We start from the raw sequence: 22,402 nt of genomic DNA, 5'->3' as shown, positions 1-22,402 counted from the left end.
TGCCGAACAGTGCTGGGGACAGCCAACGCCTCCAGCTGGTGTGGGAGCCGGCTCCCGCAGGTGCCGCGTGTGTCAGCTCGCCTTGCCATGCGTGGGCGTGGAAGAAGCCCAAGATTCATAAAAGAAGGTGCGCAGCCTTCCCCCAAGGCAGACCCCACGTGGCTCTGCTGTCTGCTTCCTGCTCACGCCTGCTCACTCTTCAGTGCAGGGCACAGCAATGCCTGTGCCTCCCAGCACATGCGCGCAGTATCTGCGCAGGATGAGATGGAACCACTGCTCCAGGGTCTGGGTAACACTGCCTGGAGCCATTGTTTCCATCCCTGCAAGGATGGTGCTCAGCTGGTGTGTTGTGCCGGAGCCTCAGCAGCAGCTGCTGTGTCAGTTTGACTCTGCAGCAGGAGATCGGGGACCTGCAGGGCTGCTCTGTGCCCCGGGATGGGTGGGAGCCTACAGTTATCTGTGTGGAGTTATCTGTGGTGGCAGCTGGCAGAGGTGGCGTGCAAGGTGGGGAAGAGGGCGTCTCACCTTCACCAGCCTCCCAGGACAACGCCTCAGGGAGGTAAAACACATCCAAGCCTGAACACGACCATGGGAAGATGCAGGCAGGGTATCCTGATGGGGCAAAATAAAAGGGAGGGAGAAGGACCAGTGCATGTGATGCCATGGCCCATCCTTCCACGGAGAGCCCCGGCTCTGCCAGCACACGCAGACACACCCCAGCCCGCATGCTCGATGCCTCCCTGGGCTCACACGCTTGCCGGGATTACACGGGGATTAGCAGAGAGCTGTCTACCAGAAATCAAAAGGGAATAAAACCAGCCAGAGGCACAGGCACTGAAAAAGCCCACAGCACCCTCCAGACATGCATGACAAGCAGAGGATGGAGCAGTGTGGGTTGCTGATGCTGTGCGGAGGCAGTGAGCAAGAGGGAGGTCACTCGCAGACTCCTCCATAACAATAGCAAATAAGGGAACGGAGAGTCTTTGTTGTGCTGGGGAAAATCTAGCAAGAATTGGGGAAAAAAAAGCTCGTTGCAGCCAGCTGTCTGCCTCCTCCACCCAACACAAACTGCGTGGACCGATAGAGCTGCGAGGAATTCCTGTTTCTGAGCGTTTGCAGGATGAAACGAAAAGGTCGGAGGAAAAGGCAGTGCTGCCAGCTCATGATTTTGTCATTAGTCTCACAGTGTTGGCCGCAGATTTTAAAGCCCCAGCTGTGGGAGTCGTGGGATATGCGAGAGCTTGGCTTGCAGTAAAAGGTACATTGATAGACCTCATGTTTTAGGGGGGGGGGGGGGGGAGGAGAAGTGAAAATATGACTCAAATACATCCTGATGGCTTAAAATGAAGAAAGAAAAATGTAAATACTTTGGAGTTTATTATTTCTTTTTTTTTTTTTAACCTAGTAAGTTAGATCTGTGATTTTACAGGCAGACCACCACTTTCCACAGTAGGAATACCAGGACTGCCTTGATAAACTGTGTGCGCCAGATAAATATATTAAAGTTGTGCAAGTTGCTCAGATGCTGTGCTAACACTGGTCGTAAAAATCACCTTAGATATAAGGCAGGCTCCTTGGGGAAGGGGCTAAGTGCACTCAACAAATAATGAATAGAAATAAAAATAAATATCAAATGGCCCATAAAATCAAACAATAATGGTAACTAAAAAGTTCCTGGATTTGCTGCCAGAGATAAAATCCCATCAGCAGTATGAAATAACAAGAAATACCCCCTTTTGGTTCCTTCTCCACATGACAAAAGTCAGCACGCCTGGTCACCAGAGTAGTTATGGAATACATCTTCTTTCCAGCATCTTGCAAATGCATTTTTCATGCTTTGAGAGACCTTCTGGGGTTCAGTTTAACTGGGATCTGGGGAACATGTGAAAGGCATTTACAGCATGCAGCACAGCCTGGTTTTTCCTGCAGGGGAAGCAGAGGTGTAACGTTCACAGCTCCCATCCACCGACCCACCTGGGACAGAGAGGTCCACAGCAAGCGGGCAGCCTGGCTGGGCTAGCTGTCAGCAGGGCTGCTTTATTACCATGCATTTATTGAACTGAAATAGATGCACTTAAAATATCTATATAGACCTAAAAATAATAAAGGGAAAGCATTTATTTTAAACGTTTTAAAGAGTGGGGCATGCCACAAAGCTAAAGCTACAGAAAGCAGCCCCAGGAGAGTGTGGAAGGTATCAAATGAAGCAGAGCTGGTGTTTGAGGAAGCAGGACAAGTGCGAGGCACTGGAAAGGAGGGGCAGGAGCCCTGAAACACCAGCCAAATGCACAGAGCAGTGGTCAAGGTGGGGGGAGAGCTGGGGTGGGGGCCACGCTTGCTCCTGCGGCTCCGTCGTGCGGGCAGCACTGCCCGGCAGAAAGGGCATGGTGGTGAAACATCGGGGATGGACTGCTGCGGGCTGTGCTGATGACTTACGGCGTTAACGTTCATCCACTGCCTCTCATCTCCTCTTGCTCTCCCCGTGCCTCGATGCGCTGACATCTCCTCTTCTGTGTAGGTCAGGTCTAAAATAACAGGGCCCCGAGGTCCTGGCTGGGGTCTCCATGCGCTGCAGCAATACAAATAGCAAATTAATAAGTACTGCTTCCCTTTCTCCCAAAGGTTTTACAAGGCTTAATTAATGAATGTCTGTAAAACGCATTTGGAGCTGGGAATGAAATGTGCTGTGGAAATGCCAAATATTTTTAATGCTCCAGCAGATTTAGAAGATTTAAATAAGAAAAATACACAGCTTCGCCTCTGAAACAGATTGCTCTCCTTGAAGCAGAGGGCTCCAGAACATGAAGTTTTCATCAGGCTGACTTGAAAGAGTATTTTCACGGCTTTCCAAGTGCGTTTATTCTCATGTATGAATTCCCCCTTTCCCTTATACAGATGTGGACACCAAGGCATGGGAAATCAAAGAAATTTACCCCCGGTCGTTGGCAGAGCCACCGCTATGAATAATTTCCTGATTTCCACTGACGACTGGAATGCCCTCTAGACCATCCGCTCTCTCCAGATGCGTGCCGGCTTTAAAAATTACACGGACCCCGCGACGCTTGGCCTTGTCTCTCCCGGTTGTTTTGGGAAGAGCCAGGAGCGACTCTGATGCCGACCATGTGTGGGGACGCGGGGCGGCGAAGGCATCTTTGGCACCAAGACGGTGCAGCGGAAGCGTTGCGATCTCCAACGACAAGACTGCACCCTCTGGAGGGTACTGTTGCTCTTGCACAAAGCACTTATGGCAATAAAATCCTGGTCCATAATCATCCAGGTGGTTTGGTGGGAGGTGGCGTCCCCAGGATGATGGGGAGCAGGGTTGTCCCCGCAGTCCCGGGCTGGTTGGACACAGGATGGTCCCTGCAGGAGACATTTTGAGTCGCACGTGAAATGCCGAAGGCAAGCGTGGAGCGCTGGGGTGCTGGCTGCGGGCAGGGGCCGGCAGCTGCCCTTGGATGGTGGTCGGCTGGAAGGTGCTGGCATGAGGAGGCCCGTGGGGTGGTGACAGACCCATGGGACCCCTTAGCTGTGGAGCAGTGACAGACCCCCCCAGACCTCTACAGCTGTGGGGTGGTGACAGCCCTTGGGACCCGTCAGCTGAGGGATTGGGACAGACCCCCAAGTCCTCTCAGCCACTGAGCAGTGACAGCCCTCAGCGACCCTCTGGCCATGGGGAGGTGACAGCCCCCCCGGGCTTCATGGTCATCGGATGGTGACAGCCCCTGGGCCCCCTCAGCTGTGGGGCAGTGACAGACCCCCCAGGGCCCCTTCAGCCATGAGGGGGATGACAGACACCCCAGGGCCCCCTCAACCATGACGGGGGTGACAGACCCCCCAGGGCCCCCTCAGCCACGAGGGGGGTGACAGACCCCCCAGGGCCCCCTCAGCCACGAGGGGGGTGACAGACCCCCCAGGGCCCCCTCAGCCACGAGGGGGGTGACAGACCCCCCAGGGCCCCCTCAGCCACGAGGAGGGTGACAGGCCCCGGGGCCCCTCAGCCATGAGGGGGTGCCAGCCCCCTAGGTCCCCTCAGCCGTGGGGCAGCGACAGCCCCCGGGCCCCCTCACCGGCGGGGCGGTGACAGTCCCCGGTGGCGGCGGGGCGGCGCCAGGCCCGGCGGGAGCGGAGCCGCTCCCCGGTCCCTGCCGCCCGCCGCGGGCCCCGCTCGCTCCTGCGCCTTTAACGCGGCGGCTCCCGCCGCCTCCCAGCTCGGGGCCCGGCGGCGCAGCGAAGATGGCGGAGTCCGGCGGGGCCGAATTCACCGCGGAGCGGCCGAGCAGGTGAGCGGGGCCCGGGCGCGGCCTAGGCCGGGGGTTCGCGGGCGGGCGGCGGGGCGGAGCGCGGGGGCCCGGTCCGGCTGGGCCGCGGTGGCGGGCAGTGGCCGGCTGGGCCCGGTGGCGGCCGCGGCGCCTCCTCGCCTTCCTCCAGCGCCGGCAAGCGCCCCTCTGTTCAGTTATTTTCCCTTTACGTTCGGTGTTGCGGCTGCCCGGGGGTCCCGGCGAGGCGGGAGGCCGGCCCGGGGTGCTGAGGGGGTGCGCTGAGCAGGGCCCGGCGGCTGAGCGCCCTCTGAAAGATAACGCCGGTAATTAGTAACCAGGCTTTCCCAGGTGGAGCTGATGAGGAGGAAAGCTGAGGTTTGAGGGAAGCTCTACGGAGAATATTGTGAAGCACACGCCGACCCCGCTTGGGCAGGCTGCGGAGCCAGCGGCTGGGGGGGTTTGTGGACACCCCCTTTTGGGGTTACAGGGGCGCCCCAAGGTTTTGGTGTTTCAGGCCCATTCCATCGCACCCCCCAGCCCCAGCCTCCTCCCTGGGTCACTGGTGGTGGTCCCGGGGTGTGACTCGGCCTTCCAGGGCAGCGCGGGGTCGGAGGTACCTGGAGGGGTCTTGTGGCGACGAGCGGCTGTAGGGGTGCCGCTTCGTGGGGGTTCTCCATCCCCAGGGCTTCCCTGTCTCTCCTCATCCAAAAGTTGCCCTGTTGGACACTTCAGAAAGTTGTGTTGTCTGTCTCTCGGGTGTCATTGCTGTCAACCTGTCACTTGGCTTCAAAGCATCGTTTGTCCTCATCGTAACTCTGCGTTCGCTCCTGAAATAACCACCCTGTATGTCGGAGAGGGAGAGCTCTCGCTGTCATTGTTCAGCACTGGCGAAGCCTGTCTGAATTCTCACCTTATATACTGTGGTGTTAAACCACGGCGTGTGTATATATATATATATATATATATGTATATATACTTTTTTAATTATTATTTTCCTCTAATGACCCCCTGTGTAAACTCTATGCTGTGTTCCTTGGGGCATTTCATTTTATCTCTCTGCACCTCTTCTTTCTTCCCTCTCAGAACAGGAACGGCAGCGCTTCTTTCACACGGGTGTCAGGAGGGCTGCTTGCTTGCCGCTCCAGAGTTTCTTGGTTCTGGGTGTGTAGCAGTGAGAAATGGAAGTAATTTGTTTCAGGGCTGTGATAAATCACCCAGGCTGAAGCTGCAGCCGTTTTGTTCCCTGAGCTGTAGCTCCGTCATGCTCCCTATCGCTGCATGTTTATTTTCTTTGTAAATTTTAAAGTAAAGCCGGTTGAAGTTTGGATACTGTTTCTTGTTGGTCGTTAGTCTTCTGTTTTAAAGGATGTGTTTATTGGAATATCCAAGGGGAAAACCTGATGGGGAGCATTGGACGTGCCACATAGTCTCTCTAGAGCAAGAAGAATTAGAAGGGCATTCCCTATCAACACTGATTCCTTGTTAGGTGCTTCCACTTCTGACTTCTTTGCATTTACTGAGTATTTACTCTCTAAGGCAAAAGGACAAAGTCCTCTCTTGCTGTTACACGCATGCCATTTCGGTGGTGCACTGTTACTCAAACAGCACGGACAGAATTTCCATCTTTGGAATTGCTACTGCATGGCTGATGCTTGTTACCCATAAGTATGCTGGCTTCCCCAAAGCAAGAAAATTAACTTGTCTGCTGGGGATCCTGTGCTTTCATTCGATAAGGAACCTGCTATGCAAGACGGGATGGACAAAAGGCTTTTGACACACTGATGGCATGAGATAAGGCTGTTGCTGTGCGTTGGAAAGCAAATGGCCCAAATCTTCCATTTTGAAACAAACTTGCCTGCCTTTTGTTTGTTTCCCTTCCTCTTTCTTCCTCAATGGATAGAATTTCATGAGTTACAAATGGGTTTCATATTTTACTCAGCCCTCCGTATCATGCTGAGGCTCACTCTGTAATACTGTGCTGCTCCTGAATATATGCTTTTTGATTAGTGAACAAGTAAATACAGAGGAAACGGTGAAATCCATTGGTACCCTTGGTAAGAGAAGCGCCCTGTGCTTTAGACTTTTTAGTGAGGTGCGTGAACTCTGCTGCAGTGGTGGTGAGGCAGGATTGTACAAAGCAGGGTGACGAAGATCTAGGAAAATCATCTCGGATGCTAGAGAGGATGTTATCGTGCAGACCTTTAAGCAGGAATTAAGGTGTCCAGACGAGTTGTTGAGGAGAGCTGCGTGTCTCTCAAATTGGGAATAATCTGTCGAAGCAAGGAAGGCAGCCAGGTTGTAGAAACACTTTTCAAAAACCTCCCCAGTATTGTTACACGCTGGCGTGTTTGCTGAAAGCGGTCCCACCTGTCAAAACCAGAATGAATGGGCAAGGGAGACCTGCAGGTCTTCCTTATCTCAAAGTACATATGTCTGTGTTCACATCAAGAGAAAGTCGACCTGAACTCCCCTAACCTTATTGCTTCTGAAGAAAACGGTGGGAGAGAGAGAAAACTTGCAGGAGGATGGAGTAAAACCACGTTGGGGGAAGATAATGATAAGGGCTGTGACTCTGCCTTGCCTTTGTGTTTCTGTAATCTTACATAGCTTCAGCCTTTTAGATTCACCCCCCACTCCTTTTGAAACTGTTTGAAGTTTAGTTTTGTGTGGTTTCTATGCTCTATACACTGCCACATGGCAATTTGAAAACAGATTTAGTTGTTAGATCTGGTAGACGTGGTGTAAATGTTTACACGCTAATTGAATCACTGTAAAAATAACTGCTGCTTTCTTTTTCAACGTTGGGAGACTTATGAGCTGGAGGCTTTATTTAGAGCAAAAGTAAACTTAAGTGATTCTTTAAAGGTTCCTGTCTTACCTCCAAGCGTTGTGTAGCATTAAGTGCTTTGTAAGGAAAAGCCTTGCATCAAGGGACAGTGGCTAAGGCGTCTTTTCCAATTTGGCATTTACATGGAAGATAAATGCTGAACTTGCACAGAAGTCAGTGACCTTTTAGAAAAGCCGTTGTTGCACTTCTGGTGGTCTTGGGTTATGCTGTTCAGGTGATCCAGTGAGGGTGGCACGAAGCCTGTGCAGAACTGAACTGCCCAAGGAGCTGGGAAACATAATGATGTTTAGGATGGGTGCAAGCCTGTCAGGAGGTAAGTGCAGAGGATTTAGGTAATGAGGGAAACAGGCTACAAACAGCTGTGTCGGTAAGAGGATTTGATCCTGGAACTGAATTGGAATTGGTGTTACGATGCCAGGTGCTGAGACAGCTGCTCGCATCTGTGAGAAAAGATGTTTTCTTTAGTTTGCATTAAAGGGATGGTGGGTTTTTCTTCTGTTGTCTGCTGTTTCATCATTTTACGTTGCTTTTGCTTGAGATCCCTAGCAGCTCTGAGGCAATAATCTGGAGGGTGGAGGTGCAGGGAGAGGAAAGGTGTGCTGTTGCTCACTGCATGCTGTAGTACCTACTCTGCATTTAACTAGTCCTGTCGTTTTTATTGCAACACTGCCCAGACGATGCAATCGAGTGCCGCAGAAACAGGCTGAGACAAACAAGTACCTCGTAGTCCGATTTTGAAGTTTTTTGAAGTTTCTTCCAAGTGTGGAGCGAAGGGCCCGGTATGGTTGTGTGGGAGAAGGTAGCAGAGTGATTTGCTTGGTGGGGGGAACTTTCTGCCCTGCTGGGAACTGCTAGTGGAGCTGAAATGGGCTGTCCTCAGCGGGAACAGGACCCAGGTGTTGCTGACCTGTGACGAGCCAGGAAGCTGAGACGTTTTTGGACGAAAAGCGGCGGTAGCTGTGCAACGAATCAGCTTTGCTCCGTTTCCAAAGGTGAAAACATGATGCTGGAGCGGGGTGGTATCTAGAAGGCCAGCAGCAAACAAGTGCTTGGGGCTGGGCTGAGTGTTCCTTTTGGGGTGGCCTTGGTGGCTCTGCCGTGCTTCCCCACACCACTAGGTGCCTCTCGGCCTTTGCACAGCAGCTCTGCCACGGGTGCTGCTGGGAGGTGCGCAGGGATGGCGGCAGAAAACACCCACCACCGCTTCTGCCTGCTAGAACGACTCTGGTGGTGTGTTGTAAAAGGAGGATTCTGCTTTTTGCCTGTGTTTTGTTTTGTTTTGTTTTTTAATTCTTTTTCTGGATACAACTTCGCTGTAGTTTTCCTTTTTCCAGAGCAGGGGGTTGGCAGGGTTTGACCGTAAGGGCAATGTGGTGGGGGGAACATGGAACTGTTTAACGCAGCGCTGTCAGCAGGAGTATCGAGTGTATAAAGAGCCTGTACTTAGCCATGTACTGTGGATACACAGGCTAATTTTACGTGGTGTAAAATCCACCATCCTTCTGGGGGTCCTTGTGTGGCTGGCTGAGCTCAGGAGCAAGAGAGCAGCTGACTTTTTCATTGCTGTGATACTGCCTGTGGCTGTCAGAGTAATTTATATGCTTAGAGTGATTTTTATATTTGCTCAGTTTGTTCCTGGCTCAGTGGGATTAGGCTTGGGGCTGACAAGAATATAATAAGGATAAAGTTTGGGGTGGTGAAGTAGTATCTTCCCGTTCTCGGTTATTGTAAAAATACAGGTTGAGGTGGTGGAAAGGCAGGGTGGTGTTAGTGCTGGGTGATGTGTGTCGCCGTCGCCTGCTCCATCCTCTCTGCTGCTGGAGGAGGTTTGGGGCAGGACTGAGGGTGCCCCAGGAAAATCCCTGTACAGGACAAGGTCCCCTGCAGTAGCTCTGGATATGGGCAGAGAGAAGAGAAATGGCAGATCCTGGTAAATAAATGATCCTCTCAGCCTGACACTTTGTTTCCCTCCAATATCTTGATGCTACCAGTGTGCAAATTTGGACTCACGGGTCCCTTACCTGAGAGCTGCATTGGCCGCTTAGGGTGCTGAACAGAGAGGACCATGCTACTTTTCCCATTTGTCCTTGCACCAGCATAAAGATGACGCTGGCTCTGTGACAGAAGCATTTTTAAGAATCTTGTTCTTTTTATTTTTTATTGTTGGTGTGTGTCCATTCCCGCCCCCCCCAGTTTGTCCTGGGTACGGCGTGTACTGACCAGTCCCTTACGTTGATACTCCATGAGGTTGCACAGAGTTTAATGTGTTCAGGTATTTCACCCTCCACTTTTTTGTTGCTCCAGTGCTCCATTTTACCAGGCCAGCCAGCTTCTGACAGCCATCCAGTTTTATTAGTGCTTTTAGCAGAAACCAAAATCCCACCTCCTTTGGCTTGCGAACAACCTACTGATTGAAGCCTGGGAGCAGCATGTATTTGTGTGTGTGTCCGTGTCCGCTGGGCCCTGTGTGAGTCCAGCTCAGGAAAAAAAGAAAAACACGGATTTGGAAATGTGTCTAGGACTTCTCAGGGGACAAAATAATAATAATAAAAAAAAAAGCCTCTTGCTTCAACTTGCTGCCTTACCTTTGGGTTATAGGTTTTCCTTGGTTCCAACCTGGGAGAAGTGGGATGCAGATAAGCAAATAAGATCAGTAGGACCTCATTCAGAAAGCACTTAAAAATGAAACATGAAGGTACCTCCTGCCACCTGTGAAATGTCTTTAACTGCTGGTTTCACTAAATGCAAGGCTGAATCAGGCGTGGGTTGTCCAGCAGTGGAGAGCGTGGGAGCCCAGCAGTGCCTGGTCCCGACCCAGCATTGGGCAGTCCATTTCTTGAGCCCTCAGTTCCCTCTTTGTGAGCATGACAAGCCTGTTGGGTCGCTGTAACACAAATTAGAAAAAGAGCTTGGTTTGTTGGGCTTTGTTCTTTTTTTTTTAAGTAATGAATGTTACTTGTTCTCCCTTTATCAAATGTTAACTTTCCTTATGTTTTGGGACTCAAAGTGTAAAAGACAAAAGGCGAGACTTTTCAAACTTTACTATTCAACTTCAGGCATTTTACAGAAGACCATTTTTTTCACCTTCTCTAACTCAGACCCATTTATAATATCTTATTTGAGCAGTCCAAATCGCTAGTCACTTTTAAATAGAGATATTAGTCTCAGGCTTTCTACTTGTATTTATTGCGTTTGATAAAAGAGGGGGTGTCAGGAGAGGAAAATGCGTGGAGGCAGAGGAGAGAAATAAGAAATTAAGGGAAGGAGGTGGAAAGGGGAACAAAGAAATCGATTAAATGATTTTGCTTGTATATCTTTCCGAAGGATGATTATGTTTCTCTGCAAAACATCCCCTTCATTCCCTGTGTTAATATTTAATTAGTTGCTGATCATTAAGTGCTTATTGTTGTTGCTAATTTGGACAGGGAAACGATGGTAAACGTTGTTTCTGATGGGGTGCTGGTGACGGTCTTGCTTGCTGCTGGGAATGTAAGTAGGTTAACAGGGCAGGTATTTTTAAGTCTCATTGCCTGGGAGCATCTCATCTTTCTTGCACCCAAACTTCAAGGAAACCTCTTGATGTCTTTTTGTAAGGGGGTGCAAAGGCCATGGGAGCGTTGTCCGAAAGTCCCAACAAGAGCCCATGAGACAGCAAATCTACAGGAGAGGGTTTAGCCTTTTTTGCCCTAATGTAACATTTGTTAGTGTGAGGTGCTGAAAACTTATTTTCATCATTTGGGCATGTGATATAAAGCCTCAGGATCTGAAATATTACAGTAACCATGGCTACCAGTGACTTATCTGAGGGAGTTTGACTTTTGTTTTGATTTTAAGTGTCTTAATTGTAGTTTAAAAATCAGAATCTGAATGTGTTTTTTACTTAGGCATGAAACTAAAGGCATTAAATGATTTGCATTATTAAAATATCTATAATGCTGCCTTTCAAAGGTTCTCAAAGAAGGTCCTTAATATTCATACCCTATGTTCTAAATAAAGTTACTCTTCAGCTGTATGTTAGTTCTGCTGCTCTTGCCTTAAAAAATTTCTTGCAGGCTTGAGTGCTCTGGAGGTGCCTCGCTGGCTATTTTGCAATCCCAAGTCCTTTGTTTATCCACAGAAAAGCTGTGGCACTCCGTACTTGATGCATGCGAACACACACACATGCTGCTGCTTTTCCTCCCTCCTTTTTTGTACCCCAGCCATGCCCCGCGGGGTCCTACCTTTAGAGCTTGTGTTTACTGTAGAGGCTGGCTGTTGGAAGTTTGCCCTGCTTAGAAATCTTGCCAACCTCCTTGAGTTTCTCCTGTATGAAAAATTACCGAGCACCACCTGCCCAGAGAGTGGGAAAATGTGGGTGGATATTAGCAAGGATGCTGAACTGGGATGGAGAGCCAGCCTGGCTAGCACTGAACTACCCCTCCTTCCAAGGAGGGCTGTGTTATAAAAGAAGACGACAGGCAGCTGTGTAGCAAGAGATTTTTCTTATTTAATTCAATCAGTGAAATGTTATAATCTGGCGTGGTATAATTCTCTCCATTTGTACTTGTGCAGTAGTTGCAAACATGCTGAAATATGAACTCATGCTTGGTAAGCCTTTAATTCCAGCTTTGATGTTTTTAATCATCAGTACAGATTTGGTAAAAATGATTCATTAGCTTGAAACGCATCTTGGATAACACGTGATGTTGTGGAGAATCAAGGAGGCAGAGCCAGGGGACGGTTGTTCTTTGGGGTGTTCTTTGTGCCCCACCTGAACTGTTCCTTGAAGTATGGCCCTTAAACGTCTCTCAGCCCATCAGTTTTAGAGGCCTCTTGGGTGTCCAGCCCTGCGATCAGATGCCTCCTCGCTGCATCTGTTTCTGGTCAAAGATCAAGCAGCCCTTGCTCACAAACATGTCAGCTAAGGATGTGGTCAGCATGCTTGGGGTGAGGATGAGCACATGGCCAAGCTCCTGCAATAGGTGCAGCAGCAGAAGCAGAATTTCTGGGCTTGTTTGCTTTCCCTGGCTGCCTGCTGGCTGGAACCACTCCCTTAACCCTTTGCTTTAACATTTTTGCAAGCCTGCGACATGTGTACGGTTTTGGGCTGATTTTCTCCAAGCTACGGTCACATACACCATGCTGAGCTTTATCCTGCGGTGACTGGAGAGGATTGAAAGCAATCTGGCTTCAGAGCAGTGGCTTGGAGACAAATCCTCAATCCCATTACTCGTTCCCTGGCAGTCCCTTTTTGAAAAGCGGGTACCGGTGATGTTAGCAGCCTTTGAGGCTGCTGCCCAGAATGGATTGCCCTTTGGAATCAATGTGTCTCTTGAGTTCCAGCTGCCCCCACCATTCGTACGATGGGTGCAGTTCCATGAATATAAAGATGCCTTTCACCACTACGGTGATTTCCATATGGAAAGTGGGATTTCTGTTGCTGTGAAGTCACCTTTATACCAATATATTCATGTTACGATCATGTAAACACTTGCAGATCCCCTTGCAGATCACTGCGAAGCCTGTGGGATGTGCAGTGGAGGTGCTGCTTGACATGGTTTTTGTTTTACTTTTTTTTTTTTTCAAAGGATAAATTTGATGGGGTGCAGCCAGACACGCTTGACCCCGCTCCAAGCCAGCACGCTCAGCCCCTGCCGAAGGTCGCTCCGGCCACAGAAGCCTCTGCAGACCCCTGTGGTGGGGGAAGTACTTCACACAGTGCCGTCCTTTTGAGGACAAAGACGAAAAACTGAGGAAAATACCAGAGGCTCTCCAGCCCTCCCTCCATCAGCAAGGGAAGGGGGGAAGGAGCAGAATAAACACTTTCTCACTGTCGTGTGATGAAAGGCTTTTATCTTGAAGGCATGTTCTGAACTGCTGAGGAGGGGATGCAACTCTCCCCGAAGTTTGTCTGCAAGGCTGTTTCTTCTATAACAGATTGTTAAGCAACAAGTACAGGGCATATTCAGATCTCAAGATAGGGACAGCTTCACAAAGGCACTTTCAGATGTTCAAGGCTTCCTTTTGTGCTTTATTTTTTTTTCTTTTTTTTTTTTTTTTAGTCTTGACATCCAGCTGCTGCCTCTCTTCTTCCTCTATTCCTAATGCAGTGCAAGGAGAGGAAAGCAAGGCCGTGCGATGTGATGCACGCCACTGCACCCCGTGCCACGGCAGCCTGGTTTGAGCCAAGCCTGCTTTTATTACAAATCCTTTTTTATTAAATGCGGTGCAAACAGTGTTTGTTGTTGTTTTCTTACCTCTCCTCCTCCCGCTTTGTTTTTTTGTAAAACCTCTTGATTTCTCATGCTTTGTGTGGATTTTATTATGCTTCCAGCTTGTATGTTCTAAAAATTCTTTGCTTCCAGACTGAAGAAAATGGGACATTATTAATGCTTCTCTTAGTATTCAGTTTTGTTTTGTTTTGTCGCCCCCCCCACAGCCTTTGGAGGATTGTGTAATCATTGGATCCTTTTATTCTATACCTGTAAATAGACAAAGGAACTAGTACAGGGAGTTTTTCTGAGGTGGCTGTTCACAATTGCCTATTGAAATGAATTGCACATGCAAACACGTTTATTCCAGCACAGAAATATCTACCCGCCCAGATTCAGTTGTCCATCTACTTTAAACTTACACTCTGGTTATTAACAATGACTGTTAAAGTTAATTGAGAAAAAGGAAAAAAAGAGGAATATTTGTTCGGGTAAAGGTTGTTGTTTGAAGAGGGACCCACACTGGAAGGGTTGTGGATAGAGTGAAAGCGATTCTATATGGGTAAGCCCTTAGGCTGGAAAAAGGAGTATTTTAAAATTGGTATGAAAAAAATGCTGAAGGAAATTCCCATGAGAAGAATCCTGCAGGAGATCACATCTAAATGAAGTTACGGTAAATCTAGGAGTTGCCATCTCCCAGATGAGCTGCCAGAGCTGTCTGTGTGCGTATGTTACCTGTCCAGTGTGAAGCAAAATGGGTTTGCTTGGTGAGTGATACTGTGTTCAGAGGCAAAATCTATTTCCTTGCTTATGCTCAGCGTTTCCTCCTTTCGAGTCCAGCAAATCCAAGCCATTGTTCCAGAGAGGAGAGTAAAATGAGTTTGACATGATGAATATTCATGCACTCCTTCCCTCCAATCTCCTTCCTCTTTCGCCATGGGAAGAGCTGGAGCGGAGAGACGTTTCTTGGCTCGCGGAGTAATGGATAAAGGTCTTGTCATCAACTGACTTTTTGCTAATCCTTTTTATTATAGGAAGGATGTTGGAGCTTGGACTCCACTCTCTGAACTAAGATTTTTTAGTACGCTTTGACTTTAAGGTAGAAATTTCAGATCTCTGCTACAACAAGCACAGCTGACTGGTATCAGTCATCCCAGTAGGAACTTGTATGAATATTGAGGCATGTTCCCAGGGCTGAGGAGTTTTGAAACGGATTGCAAAGATTTGATATCTGCATCCTGCAGCATCCCAAAGAGCTCTAAAGCTACTCACATAAAGCGGCTGCCCTCTCAGTGCTCTGATGAACATCGCAGATTTCCCTTAACTCGCCTCTTCTGTAAAGCTTGCAGGAAATTGCAGTCCGATAAGTTAGGCAAGTAGCAGGTCCTGTCCATTGTTCCTTATTGTTTGAGGATTGTTTACATCCCCTTTTTTGTTATCCCATCTCCCTGACTCTTCTCTGACCTTGCCTACTTGTTTCACCCATTGTGTGTGGCTCTTGTTGTTTAGGTAGTAAACTCTTAGGGACAGTTGTTAGCAAATGATGGGATTATGCAGCCCCTAGCACATGGGGAGCTAGTCTCTGTACTACTTTTTTTTTGGCTGTGTTCATATATTCTACCTAAATAATAATACTACTCTTTAAGTACAGTACTAAGTGCACTCTCCCATGTGGCCTTGGGAGCAAGTAATGCAGCTTTCCAGATTCGGTATGATCTGCTTGGGATTTTTTAAATGTTACGCTTCCATAAAATATTTTTAAAATACAAAGACCAAATAGCAGGATGCTTCTGAAAATATAAACCCCATCCTGAAGAGTGGACCTTATGTGTGTTTTCTTCCCAGAAGGACCCAGATCTTGATCCTGAAAAGTAGTTCAGAATTGGATTAAATTTGCAAAGGAATTTAGGATTTCATGCTTCTGATGGTGTGAGCGGTCCCTGTTTGGTGGGCAGGGTGTGCTGATCCGCTGTCGCCTTGCTCAGGAAACCTGCAGCATAATTGCAGTTATTTTCAGAGGAGCACAGAGCATCTAATAGTCTTTTCCACTTGTGCAGAGATAACTGCTGATGTTCACCTCCAAATGCAGCGTTCTCGCTGACAAGTGCATCTGAGGCCAAGTGAATCTAAGAATGATGCTCTCTGCGCTGGGGAACATGTGTGAGAGGCATTGGGAAAACCAAGGAAATATTTACACTGGGAGGGGACTGTTTACAGTGTAGTTCAAACAGCTGACGTTATTTAGAGCAGCTAGTGCTATGTAATATTTTGCTGTTGCTCTTCTCATGAGGGTCAGGCATAAGGAAAGGATCAAATAGGGCTAGCAGGGCTGTCCCTGGACGGTGCAGAGTATCTAACAGCTGCAGGCAGAATAGGTGGTGAGAAGAATAAGCAACTGTGATTCAGTCTCGTGGTTGAAGTCAAGGTCAGGGTGGACTCTGGGGTAGTTGTAGTGTGGGGACACCGATGTTCGTTGGAGGCTTTGGCCCCGCTAACTGATGTTTGGAGGGTCTCTGAAGCCCACGTGTGCTGTGGCGTGACGGGTTGTCAGTAATGCGAGAGTATAATTTAAAAATTTGGAAGTCTCTCTTGTACTGGGAGAAGGGAATACGAGGTACTGATGTCATGATGTTCTGTGTGGCGATTGAGCTGGGAATTTGCGTTCAAACTGCTTCATGTTACAGTGTCTTCCCCAGCATGCTTTGTAGGTATACCACATATTGTTTTAATTTAAAACCAGCCTGTCTCTCTTGTTCTGTTTTTAGCATGGCTGACAAGAACAGCACCCTGAAATGCACGTTCTCTGCTCCTGGCCACAGCACCACTCTACTGCAGGGACTGGCCTCGCTCCGAGCTCAGGCTCAGCTGCTTGATGTCATCCTCACTATAAATAATGAAGTGTTTCAGGTTCATAAAGTTGTCTTGGCTGCCTGCAGTGACTATTTCAGGTGAGAATCTGACAGGGAAGCAGGCATTTTTACCTTTCCCATTGATTTTCTGTTTCCCCATCCTCCCCTACCCCAGCCTTCCCACCACTCCCTGAAATCACACCCATGCACAGCCCCTTGGAGGTACGGTTTGCCCCACGGATGTCGGTGGGGTTACCTGCAGGCACGTAGAGGCTCAGAGTCTGTCCCTCTACACGCAGATGAAGTTTGTTCGACTACAGCAGCTGGGCCAAGACCCAAGTTCAAGCTCAGGTCTTGAACCCACCTTGGCGGCCTCAGTAGGTGCTCTGCCTGTTGAAGGAAACAGGCTTTTGCCCTGGAGCTATTTGAGCTGATTGCGAAGTGGCAGCAGGGCTCTGAAATGAGTCATCCCATTGAAGGATGGTGCCCATTGTAAATACACTCCTGTTATCTTTAAATACCACTGATCTGTCTCCAGTGCTCACAGTTCTCAGCCTGAGGAGTATGAAGCGGTTTGTGTGTGCGTTCCCCAGGCTTCTGGTAGGTAGGGGAGAATTGTCCCGTCTTGTGTGGGTAGAAAAGTGAAGCACGGGGATGAGATTTCCCAGTAAATTAATGCAGAGTGAGCCATTTGCAGAGCAGGAAATTCAGTCGTAAGCGAAAATATGTATTCATCCACCTTGCCTCTGTCAAACTCTTTTGTAATGGTTCTCTGGCTTGGAATGACTTTTGAGTTAGGGATTTTTTTCTGGTGGTGCCAGCAGCAGTGTCTAGTGAGGCCCATGCTGGAGGCAGTGGGTATAGGGAAGGTTCGAAATAACAGAGAGCTTGATCTGGGTGTTGTTCTGGACCGCAGGTCGTAGCAAGTCAGGGTGAAGGGCTCTTCAGCAGGGTTTGCGATCCCTTGATGTGTAGGTTCCTTACCAGAGCAGACTGGTTTGCTGAGCAGGTAACCAGTGTCCCTTGGCATATCTCTTGTATCCCTTCACCCATTTCTTCAGCTGCTCTGATGGCACCCGTCTTACCTACACATTTTCTAGGCTGTTCCCTTCTCTCTCCCTTTGGTAACATAAACCTTCCAAGCTTATCACTCTCCCTAACAGGCATGCAATTAATGATGGAGCTGATCTCCCACCAAATGCTAATAGCACTATTTGTATTCATAAATGCTGTATGCAGTGCCACTGCTAGTGTGTTTTCACTGTTGAAACATAATTGCTGAGTAGGTTTCTTGTTATAACTTCTGTGATGCTAAGGAAGGTTGTCCTGGGGAACAATGGCAGAATAATCTAGCTTTTGAAAATACTCTGGTTTTATGCAGAAGGGGGGAGGGAAGAGAGTGAAATTGAGGCATTTATATAATCAGCATTTTAGAACCATAACACTTCTTAAAGGAATTGCATTTTGTTTGATGATTTGTCTTCATCATGGCAACAATAATGCTTTTCTTTCCTTATGCATGTTCAGCTCTGTGTAGCTAATGCATGAGTACATGTACGTCTGCATATCCTCTGGGGCAGGGGATCAGGGCAGCATGCTGTTCTGTGACATGGGATATGCAAGGGGGTTTTAGCAGAATGCTCTCATCTGCTACATGGACAAATAATTGTGAACAGTATTCCTGGTCACTCGGTTACAGAAAGCTGATTCCATATGCAGATACTTCCTTATTTAGGTCATTCAGGATTTCTTGGGTTTATGCTGGGCGGCAGCAGGTTTTCTAGCCTGGTTTGGACAGGAAACTTGGAATTCTTGTCTTTCGACACTGTTCCCAAGATATTCCTTTATTCCTGTGTTGATGCAGAAGAGCAGGGTCTGTTTTTTATTTCTCTCTGACTAACTTGCACCTTAAAGTCACTGCAGCTTCCTAAGGCAGCCCTATGATGAATTCACCTTTCTGATGGAAAAGAGTAGGTTATCGATGGTGGAAAAACCAACCCAAAATGTGCAGGCAGCTTCCAGCAGTTTGAAAGGTCTTTTGTATGGCGGGTTGTAGCCTTGCTGTGATGTGCGTACGGTGGCAGTGAATGGCGAAACTCCGTCTTGCAGTTTTTCCAGCAACCTGTTTTGACTTTGGCTTCCCCAGAACTGCTCTGCTACCGCTTGTTGAAGACTACACAGAGCACAAACCTTTGCCCCTGAGCTACCCATATATAACAAAACCTGCTGAAATTTAATGTAAACGTATAAAAAAACCCAAATGTGCAGTTATGTCCCCATCACGCCTACAGGCCTTGTAGCTGGGAAACACAGCACCGCTCTAGAAGAGTGGTTTACGAGATGTCTGCGCACAGTCCTTGGCGTGGTATGTGCTTCCTGTGGAATTTAGAAGCCTCCCAAGGAGGTGATCTAGGGCCTAATCTCTGCGTGGCCTGGTCAACTGGTGTGCTTGCAGCTGTGCTGTAACAAAATATTTTTTTTTTTTTAATTGCCTGTTAGCCCCCTGCCGTCGTACTGCAACATGACAGAGGTTTTCTAAAGTGGCTGCAACTCCTATTTTCTTAAGGCGTTGGGAATGAACCTTGGAGGGCAGGTTCTGTTGTGATTACCAAAGCTGTTCCTAAGATGTGTTGCATATGCAATATTGAAGCCATTTCATAGCTAGCCCACGATATCACAGACCAACTGAAATCTGTGCCTAAAGGCAGAGCTGCAGGCAAGCTCAGAGGGTTGCTGGCCTCCTAAACACAGGTGTCTTCGGAGGTGTATTTTTTGTGCTCACAAATACTGCGTACTTTAGGGTATGGTTACCAATCTCTGCTGGTGCAGGTCCTGTAGTATCCTTTGGTTGTTGAATATCATGGGTTTGTTGGTTTCCGGTGTACTACACTCCATGCTCTGGTAGCTCTGCTGACTTCTTGAAGCTTGTGGTCCTCTCTTACTTACGCTGCCAACGGGATTGAAAAATTTAACTTTCTGATAGCTCTGAATGTTACTTCTCAGTGCACTGTTTCTGCATGCTTTATGTAAGTAATTGCACGCTCTAATTTCTCGTGGCTTTTAGAGATTTAGCCTTGACTTATTCCCCCCCTTCCCCATCTTCCCTAAAAGAATCAGTATGTTTTAAAAAAATAAAATTCTGAAGTGATCTGTCATTTTACATATATTTTAAAAGGGGGAAATTTTTTGTTTGTGTTCTTGACCTCCAGGGCAATGTTCACAGGTGGGATGAGAGAAGCCAGCCAAGATGTGATCGAACTGAAAGGTGTATCTGCAAAAGGACTGAAACATATAATAGACTTTGCATACAGTGCTGAAGTGACTCTTGATCTTGACTGTATCCAGGATGTGCTGGGAGCTGCTGTTTTCCTCCAGATGGTGCCTGTCGTGGAGCTCTGTGAAGAATTTCTGAAGTCTGCCATGAGCGTAGAAACATGTCTCAATATTGGACAGATGGCCACCACCTTTAGCCTCGCATCCTTGAAGGAATCAGTAGATGCATTCACTTTTAGGCATTTCCTCCAGATCTCCGAGGAAGAGGATTTCCTCCACCTGCCACTGGAGCGCCTCGTTTTCTTCTTGCAGAGCAATAAGCTGAAAAGCTGCAGCGAAATAGACCTCTTCCGTGCTGCCGTCCGCTGGCTGCAGTATGACCCAACTCGCCGCGCCAATGCCAGCCAGGTCCTCTGCCACATCCGCTTCCCACTGATGAAGTCCTCGGAGCTGGTGGACAGCGTCCAGACCTTGGACATCATGGTGGAAGACGTCTTGTGCCGGCAGTATTTGCTGGAGGCGTTCAATTACCAGATCCTGCCCTTTCGCCAGCACGAGATGCAATCCCCTCGGACCACCATCCGCTCAGACGTCCTGTCCCTCATCACCTTTGGTGGCACTCCCTACACTGACAACGACCGCACTGTGAGCTGCAAAGTCTACTACCTGCCGGACGCCAGCGTGCGCCAGTTTAAGGAGCTGACGGAAATGGAGGTGGGCAGCAGCCATTCTTGTGTGGCCGTGCTTGACAACTTTGTCTACGTCGTAGGAGGGCAGCACCTGCAGTACCGGAGCGGCGAGGGAGCTGTGGATATCTGCTACCGTTACGATCCGCACCTGAACCAGTGGCTGCGCATCCAGGCCATGCAGGAGAGCAGGATCCAGTTCCAGCTCAACGTCCTCCACGGCATGGTGTATGCCACGGGTGGGAGGAACCGGTCAGGGAGCTTGGCCTCCGTAGAGAAGTATTGCCCCAAAAATAACGAGTGGACTTACGTGTGCTCCCTGAAACGCAGGACGTGGGGGCACGCTGGAGCCACGGTAGGGGACAAATTGTACATATCAGGTGGGTATGGCATTTCAGTAGAAGACAAAAAAGCCCTGCACTGTTACGACCCTGCTGTGGATCAGTGGGAGTTTAAAACCCCGATGAACGAACCCAGAGTTCTGCATGCCATGGTCAGCGCAAATAATAGGATTTACGCTCTGGGAGGCCGCATGGACCACGTTGACCGTTGTTTCGATGTTTTGGCTGTGGAATATTATGTGCCTGAAACAGACCAATGGACAACGGTGAGCCCGATGCGTGCAGGTCAGTCAGAAGCTGGCTGTTGTTTACTAGAAAAAAAGATTTATATCGTAGGAGGGTACAATTGGCATCTGAACAATGTTACGAGCATTGTGCAGGTGTACAACACAGAAACGGATGAATGGGAAAGGGACCTACATTTTCCAGAATCTTTTGCTGGGATAGCATGTGCTCCTGTTATACTCCCGCAGGTAACCACCCAGAGATAACTATGCATGACGGCGTTGGCCTGTGAAGTCACCTCCTGTTGCATGTTATCAGGATGCTGTGGTGTTTCTTTGTTGTTTGCAAATGGTATTGTGCATTTTGTGGGTGAGGGAAGGAGAAAAATAGCTTGCGTTCCCTCCTCCATAAAGTCCCTCCTCCTCTTATGTAGTGTTCTGGCAAGCATGTTTCATCAGAAGCACTTGTCAGCTAGTTAGACTTCACAGATGTTACAGCTGGAAAAAGCCTTTCTCTTTTTTTATTTTTTCCTTTTTTTTTTATGGGGGGGTGCATTTTGCCAGTTTTTCATATTTTTAACAATGTTATACATTGCAAACATTGACAGCTCAGGAGTAACTTAAGTACTGTGGTTTGTTTAAAAGAGTTCAGGTGTGATTTTTATTAATAGCTCCGAAAATCATTGTATGTTGCTTTGTTGTTTTTTAGCAAACAAAGAAACCAAAAGCTATATAACATACTGACCTCCAGAAGCAATAAAGGGACAGTGGGAGCTAGAAGAGCTCAGGTGCTTGGATTATGAAAGCATATTCTTGCTTTTCAAAGGTGACTTTGTTTTTGCCCCTCCTCCTAAAAGGGGAATATTTATCCCTGCACACCTCTGGTGTCTGTTGGTTCTTCATTGCTTGTATTACGCTGCAATTCCAGATCCCTTCCTCACCACCCCCAGACAGAACCGTGATGCTCTAGTCCAGAAATTCTCCCTTAATTGGGGCATTCAGAGTTTGCAACACTAAAGCCATGCCGATAGCTTGATTACATATCAACAGGCATGATTTTTAAATTATTTTTTTTAATAACTGCCAAAAATTTATTTGGCTTCACTGGCAATAAGAGGTCTGGAGCTGTTCGCCTGGGCTGCCCCACTAAAGCAGAGAGCCCCCCCCCCCCAGTTTCTGGTTTGGGACCCCGTTGCCTTTGCCTACCCCATCGCTGCACCAATACGCATTCATCCGAACTCTTTTCGTATGAAAAGAGTAAAGGAGGTGGGTGCTACTTGCTCATAAGCTTGAAGGTTTTCTCCCTTGACTTGTAAATAAGACACTTGGCATCATAATACGATGGAAGTCCAAGTGGAATGGTTTTTTTTTGTTGTTGTTGCCAGTGGGTGTTTTAAATTAAGAGATTCATTTTAAGATGACTCTGTCATTTTTGTAAAATCTGTGTTTACTGCACAGAATACTGTTACTTCCTGAACTTTCCTTCCTTCCAAGCCATTTTTTCTAATTAATTTGACTGATTAATATATTGAAAGTTTCTCCTTCTATCAGGTATTCTGTTTCAAGGGCTTTGTTTTGTATCTGTGTAAGTTTGATTTTGATGTATGCAGTCTTCTTTTTAGAGAAACTGTTGCATTCTGCTGTTAAATAAATACTGTGCTGTAACCTTTAGAGACAATATGTAACGTCTGTTTTGCTAATGAATCATTGAGCAGGTCTGTGTAAAGC

At 48.0% G+C, this 22,402-nt stretch overlaps 1 protein-coding gene and 1 long non-coding RNA gene across 4 annotated transcripts; one reads left to right on the top strand and one right to left on the bottom strand.

Moving 5' to 3' along the window:
* The first annotated feature begins 4,079 nt into the window (after positions 1-4,079).
* On the top strand, positions 4,080-22,339 carry KLHL26 (kelch like family member 26). Of its 3 annotated transcripts, XM_080384213.1 has the most exons (3): positions 4,080-4,283; positions 16,067-16,249; positions 19,360-22,339. In XM_080384213.1, the coding sequence occupies exons 1-3, from the start codon at positions 4,237-4,239 to the stop codon at positions 20,939-20,941; spliced, it is 1,812 nt and encodes a 603-aa protein (XP_080240339.1). In that variant the 5' UTR covers positions 4,080-4,236; the 3' UTR covers positions 20,942-22,339. The 3 variants fall into 3 exon arrangements, with proteins under 3 accessions (XP_080240339.1, XP_080240340.1, XP_080240338.1); XM_080384214.1 differs by lacking the exon at positions 16,067-16,249; XM_080384212.1 differs by lacking the exon at positions 4,080-4,283 and having other exon boundaries at positions 13,570-16,249.
* Positions 12,648-14,151, bottom strand: LOC308062564. The gene is made up of 2 exons (XR_013927616.1): positions 14,037-14,151; positions 12,648-13,571 (listed from the first exon to the last, which is right to left on the bottom strand). It is a non-coding gene; the product is annotated as an uncharacterized lncRNA (long non-coding RNA).
* Positions 22,340-22,402: the final 63 nt, after the last annotated feature.

The sequence above is a fragment of the Falco punctatus genome (genome assembly GCF_963210335.1).
Source record: "Falco punctatus genome assembly, chromosome: 4".
Classification (NCBI taxonomy): Eukaryota; Metazoa; Chordata; class Aves; order Falconiformes; family Falconidae; genus Falco; species Falco punctatus.
This window is presented reverse-complemented; position numbering and strand designations above follow the sequence as displayed.